This window comes from Megalops cyprinoides, chromosome 6, assembly GCF_013368585.1.
Source record: "Megalops cyprinoides isolate fMegCyp1 chromosome 6, fMegCyp1.pri, whole genome shotgun sequence".
NCBI lineage: Eukaryota > Metazoa > Chordata > Actinopteri > Elopiformes > Megalopidae > Megalops > Megalops cyprinoides.
The window spans coordinates 11,185,091-11,191,332 of NC_050588.1; the positions used below are offsets into that span (position 1 = coordinate 11,185,091).

Below are 6,242 nucleotides of genomic sequence, written 5' to 3' on the forward strand. Positions count from 1 at the left end.
GTGCAATCATCTTTCACGCGGGAATAAGCACTCCAAGTTTCGATAGTATTTCGCTAAGGAACCCAAACGAGGTAACTCTATGTTCAGTGCTGCGGGACAGAACTATGAATGTAGAATGGACAGAAAGTCCAGTATCTTGGTCCGTAGGAATTGATACGGCGTCTTTGCCAGGGCAGTAGCTAAGGAGGTTCTCTTGCCTGTCACAATTTGTATCACGAGTTGTATAATCCGGAAGCTGTGAGGCTAAACTCCTCCCAACTGCAGAGAAGCCATATTGAAATACAAAGAGGACGAGCGTCGATGTGTTATCACCATATCCCTGTTAAACTCACTGTCTGATTTTTCATACTGGATTCACTCAACAGACAGGAGGGCTCACCATCGCGTTAATCTACCAAACCGGTCATTTCACCCGAGGTTTCAAGAGGTAGCTATTTTGGGCTTTATTCTGTTCACGGTTCTCTGTGTTGATTGTTCGCTGTTTCCTCGAGTGTGTTGGCTAATGTTAGCTAGCCCGCTTCGCTCGGTAATGTTCATTCGCTGGCCTAGCTGGGAGCGCTCAGTGTTTTCGACGTCTGGCAGCAAGGACCCTTTTGGTCATCAGTTTGGTTATACATTGAGATGCGCTACGTGTCACCTACTCGCGTCTTTCTAAAAGAGGCACTTCGCTAGCGTTGATATCTGTTTTGAGACGCCTCAAAAAACAAATAGCTGCCTAGGCCTCGGGGGATTTCCATGTAAATTCACCATAACTAAAGCTAGCTGGCTAGCCAGCCATCGTTACTAGCAAGGGCTTTGGTATTTAGCCGTCCAGATAGCCAGTATTGTACGAGGTCAAATACTTGGCTAGCTGGCCAGATTATGTCCGTGGGTAGCAGTCAGTTTTTGAAGAGCCGTCTTTGAAGTGGAGTGGTGTTTTACGTCTGCAAGGGCAGTGCCTTGACTTCTACCAGCGAATATTGGGACACAGTGAATGTTTAACTAGCAAGCCAATGTAAAATGTGGGAGGACCCGAGAAGCGTGCTGTATACTGTCTGTGCTGTTAGGCAAGCGAGTCTTCAGTCGGTGTAAACCATTAGCTAACGTCAATTAGTTAGCTAGCTTGGTTGTTATTGCTGCCAGCTAGCAAGCTGTGTTCGCTTGTCTAGGTAGCTAACAGTTATATGCTAGCCACCTGTTGAATACCTAAAATATAGCGAGCTGGCTCCCGCAGTCACAGTCTGTTAGCCAGTTGTTTACGTCATTGATCCCTGAGCATATTTAACTGGCTAACGCTAGCTGCTGTAGGGTCTTGTTTAGATGTTTGCTAACTGGCTTTGTTAACTGACATGGTAAGTTTGCAATGGTTGGTATTATTCCAATACATCTATTGATGGATTAATGAAGTGTGTTGAGGAAATGCGTCCCTTGGCGCAACAGGTGGGTTTGAAAAGTTCATTAACATAACAAAAAGAATATAAGGGCTCACTAACTTGTAGTTGAGCTTGGCACTAGAAGATCATGGGTTCAGTCTCCAGGCGAACGCTGACTTATAAGTAACTGGCCACTGCCTATCAGCGTCGTAAAAGCATTTTAGGGATACTTTATGTTGTAGTAATACTGTAGTCCTGCAGTGGGCTAGCGTTCGGTTTACCTGTGCATCAAACTGGTTCAGGAATTATGGGCTCCACCCTTGTGTAATTTCCAGGTGAGCACATCTTCCAGCGCATATATCAAAGGAGATTCACGCAGCAGTGTGCAAATGACACGTTGTGCTTATGACAAATATTGAGAGGTTGTGCTAATACTTATACATCTGCTAATTTACAAGGAAATGTGTCTTGTTTTTAAAGTGTTGGTGAAATGGTCTTGTTTTGGACAAAAAAGAAGCGTGTGAATCTCACCTGAGTAGTCAGTTGTTTTTCTAATAATGTGTTTATTTTTTCAGAAACCATTTATTAGGCTTGTTCTGTCCATTAATATTTAATATTTTTGATTCTTTGCACATGTAGACTCTATAACATGTCCTCAGGTAGACAGAGGACAAGGGATGCATTATTACAGAAACACATGCAACTTAATATAATGGTTCAGGCCATTAGTGTTTTCAGCAGTAAGAGAAGATCATGTCAGTTGAAACTAGCGCTTAATATCAGAGAACAGTTCAATTCCATGAGGCAAGCAGAATGACGTCTGAAATTTTAGGCCATGTTTTGTTTTGTTTTGATTTTTTTTTTGTGGTCTGACCACAACAAGAGGTCAAGAAGACAGTGTTCACGAGATCCCAGTTGGGATCTAAAAGTAAGTGTGACCGAAAGCACAGAACACCCCGCTTTTCCCGTTCCTTCACGGTGCCTGTTGGCCGTGCCGTTGCCTCAGACTCCCTGCCCGGACGGTAATGGTCCGACCCAAAGCTTCTCTTTTCCGTTTCAGATGAGCAGCAACAGTAACAAGAGGGCACCAACCACAGCGACACAACGACTAAAACAGGACTACCTGCGGATAAAGAAAGACCCCGTGCCTTACATTTGCGCTGAGCCTCTCCCCTCCAACATTTTGGAATGGTAAAACAGGAGCTACGCTGTTGTCCCCCTTGGGGGATGGGGGGGTGGGGGGGGGGGTGTTCAGTGGGTGGGTGGGGTCACATGAGTTGCCTCAAAACACCTTGTTTATCATTGTAATGTGACCAATCTCTGCTTAGAGATTTGTCCTGTTTGTATACAGTAAAAGACTTCTAAGTTTTTTTTTTTTACGCTGCTCACTTTCCCAGCCCAGCATGGGGGCGGGGTTTGATTGCTTTAAGTGCACAGGTGGAGCAAACACCTGTGGAGATTGCGGTCCCTCTGTACTATCCTGTAGCTTGACACTAGACTGTGAGAATGAGCCCACCAATGCAGCGTTCTGTGCGGATGAGAAGTAGCTGAGCAGGGGCTGACTATTTGTTTTGTTTGCGTTCAAAACAGAAGAGAAATGTCGCTTGAATGTCTGCAGTCATGCTGATGAATCGATGCGGACCGTGACACTGAAATGCACAGATGCTGTAGCGCAGGCAGTAGCGTAGGTTTAGCGGAGTAGTGACGGTAACACTGTGATGTGACAGCTGTTTTTGAGGCTCACTGTTACTTTTGCCCAACACAGGCACTATGTAGTACGAGGCCCAGAGAAAACCCCTTATGAAGGTGAGTGCATGGAAGAGACCTCCCGCAGTTACGCTCTTGCAGTCCTCTTGAGGCGTACCAAACTTGTGTAATCAGCTGTAATCACACCTACATGGCCCAATGAACCTAATACCTAAAAAGCTGCTCTAGTGCCTCCCATTTACAGTGAGAGGACAGGTTTTGTTTTGAATATTCATCAGCATATTTCAGTCAATGATGTACACACCTTTAGCCCTTTTGTTGTATAAGGTCTCCCCATGTTAAACTGGTAGAGTCAAGTCAAAGTTTTTTATTTGTCACATGCCAAGGTACAATGTACAGTGCAGTGAAATGATGGGCAAAGGGACAGCTCTTGGCAAGATTACATTACAGCACTAACATAACAAACCTTTGTAAGTCTACAGTGATTTCATTAGAATAGTAAGTTGAGTTTTGACCCTGGAGATGATGTCTGCCTTTGCATTGCTTTGAATGTACTGGTTGAACAGGACACTGGATAATTTTCTTCATTCCCTTAAGAATGAATTCAGTCATATGTTACATATATGTACATCAATAGTAATATGACTGGGTGAATATGAATGTGAATGTTTTTGTTTCTTGGCTGGTGTTGTGCGTTTATTTGTCTCATCCCTGTTTTTGAAGGTGGTTATTATCATGGCAAACTCATTTTCCCGCGGGAATTTCCCTTCAAACCTCCTAGTATTTACATGATCACACCAAACGGGAGATTTAAATGTAACACAAGGTAAGCACATCAGCGCTTCTGAAAGAACTAGTTAATTTCCACACCTTCAAAACCCAGAACTGTGCGAAGTGAAACACGTCCTAGCGAGATATATATTTTGTTGTCTGTGTTCATTTAACTACTCTTGTACTGGCGATGCATGAATGTTTTTTTATCTGTTAGCCTTGCCAGACAGATGGTAAAGGAAGTACACAAAATTTGGATATCTTCCAAGTCACCTGCGCAGTATCCAACAGGTGGCTGATAGCCTTGTAGTGTTTTGTCCTGCTGCAAGTCACCTTGTGTTAGCAGGCAAAGTCTGCACTGTTTGACAGTGCAGAACAATGATCTCAGACACAATCGTTTTCCTGTGTTGCGAAAAAACCAGTCAACCTTTTGCCATAATATGACATTATCTTCAATACTGGAATACATTAACATTATACAAAACAGTCTGCTCCTGTCACGGTCACAGAACTTAAGTAAGTCACAAAAAGCAACAGACCTGATGAAAGTGGTAGCACAGACGCTTTAGATTTAGGTAGGACCCTGCATTCTCTTCCCCCGCTTCCCCAGGTTGTGTCTCTCCATCACCGACTTCCACCCAGACACCTGGAACCCCGCGTGGTCTGTCTCCACCATCCTGACCGGGCTGCTCAGCTTTATGGTAGAAAAAGGCCCCACTCTGGGCAGCATTGAGACCTCAGACTTCACAGTGAGTGCGGCCGTTTGAACCCGCTGCTTACACAGCTACAGATCCAGTGTTACAGGCCACATAGTGTGGAAACACAGTGCCATTTGCAGTGGAGAGTGACAGATTTTGACTTGGTGGAAGTAGTTCATGTAGCCTTTGTTGCCGTATGTAGTATGTACATTTTCACCTGAGAGGAGTACAATGTTTCATTGTGCAGTATATAGAATAATTGTGTGGTGTTTTAGCCAGAATGTTTTTTTTTTATACATGTTTTGATTTTTTTTTCCATACAGAAAAGACAACTAGCTGCTCAGAGCTTGGCTTACAACCTAAAAGACAAAGTTTTCTGTGAGCTGTTTCCAGATGTTGTAGATGTAAGTATGAACCCCCTTACACACTCCCATGAATAGGCTGATATACCATTCGTAGGCAGCAAACATTTATGTCTCAGACTCCTCAAATACATTTTGTCTCATATGAATCATGTTTGAATATATACCTTAGTGTAATCTGGACGGGAAAGCGTTTACAGAAGCGCATTCAGTGGTGGCTTGGGATAAGAACCTCTCTTGAACTAGGTGAAGTCAGTGGTCTAGCCTATCTGTGATGATCCAGGGCTGTGTTTTCCAGTGTGAAGGCAAAGTAAGGTCCAGAGGGCTAAAAAGATGACACCCAGTTGGGGATCCAACTCTCAGTCCATCTGTTTTACCCATTCTGCAAAAACATTGCTCAGACGACGCTGTGACGAGACTGACTTGTCTAACCGCTCATAAAATGCTTTGTATACCTTTCCTCAGATAAAGCCTTGAGTCATATAATGCTTGTGTGTGCTGCACTGTTTGCTGATAAAAAGAACAGTACACAGAGCAATATGGGGAAAAACCCTTCAAAAGGACATATACATGTAAATATCATGATTTATATTGTATTTCAAAGCTGAATTAAGTCTTTTGTTGCCTGCTCATATTTTTTCCCCATCATGCAGTGTTCCCCTGTGTAACTCTGTGCCTCTGGCTCCCGCAGGAGATCAAGCAGAAGCAGAAGGCTCAAGAGGAGCTGAGTGCCCGGCCCCAGGCACTTCCCCTCCCAGATGTGGTGCCCGACGGGGAGGCCCACCATGCCCAGAACGGGCTCCCCGCCCTCAACGGGCACCTGCCCCTGGCCGGCGGGGCCGCCGCCCACCCCGCCGGCCTCCAGCAGGCCAACCGCAATCACGGACTCCTGGGCGGAGCCTTAGCAAACTTGTTTGTCATTGTGGGCTTCGCAGCCTTCGCCTACACGGTCAAGTATGTGCTGCGGAGCATAGCGCAGGAATGAGCGGACCCACAGCCCCAGCGGACTGCGTCCGCTCACCACCAAATAAAAAAAAAAAATGGGGGGAGGGAGTCTCATTTTCCCATACAGAAAGATACAAAATAAGCCCAGCCAATGATGGAGGGTTTGGGAAACCGCGAAGGGGGGGTGGTGGGGGGGGGGGGGGGGTTCTGAGGGGAGGGGGCGGGTTCACCTTGTGAAGCAGGGATAAACTTGTGATTGGTTAAGTGCTGCAGTGGTGCGAAAACAGAAGTTTGGCTCATGGGTTTTAGAAAGACCTCAACGTGTGTCACATGGTAGCAGGCAGCGACCACGCAATCTGTCTCGACCACGAGGAAACGCAGCAAAACTTCCTCTGTCGTGCTGCGGC

At 45.4% G+C, this 6,242-nt stretch overlaps 1 protein-coding gene across 3 annotated transcripts; it reads left to right on the plus strand.

Annotated features, from left to right (window-relative positions):
- Nucleotides 1-264: 264 nt before the first annotated feature.
- On the plus strand, nucleotides 265-6,007 carry LOC118779959 (ubiquitin-conjugating enzyme E2 J2). Of its 3 annotated transcripts, XM_036532314.1 has the most exons (8): nucleotides 265-427; nucleotides 2,236-2,280; nucleotides 2,413-2,543; nucleotides 3,118-3,158; nucleotides 3,783-3,885; nucleotides 4,441-4,579; nucleotides 4,852-4,932; nucleotides 5,582-6,007. In XM_036532314.1, the coding sequence occupies exons 3-8, from the start codon at nucleotides 2,413-2,415 to the stop codon at nucleotides 5,873-5,875; spliced, it is 789 nt and encodes a 262-aa protein (XP_036388207.1). In that variant the 5' UTR covers nucleotides 265-427; nucleotides 2,236-2,280; the 3' UTR covers nucleotides 5,876-6,007. The 3 variants fall into 3 exon arrangements, with proteins under 3 accessions (XP_036388207.1, XP_036388206.1, XP_036388209.1); XM_036532313.1 differs by lacking the exon at nucleotides 2,236-2,280; XM_036532316.1 differs by lacking the exon at nucleotides 265-427 and having other exon boundaries at nucleotides 2,225-2,280.
- The last annotated feature ends 235 nt before the right edge of the window (nucleotides 6,008-6,242 follow it).

Coding starts and splice junctions, on each gene's coding strand:
- LOC118779959 (XM_036532314.1), top strand. CDS start 2,413: ATGAGCAGCAACAGTAACAAGAGGGCACCAACCACAGCGACACAACGA. Junction 2,544..3,117: donor CCCTCCAACATTTTGGAATG/GTAAAACAGGAG, acceptor TGCCCAACACAG/GCACTATGTAGTACGAGGCC. Junction 3,159..3,782: donor AGAGAAAACCCCTTATGAAG/GTGAGTGCATGG, acceptor CTGTTTTTGAAG/GTGGTTATTATCATGGCAAA.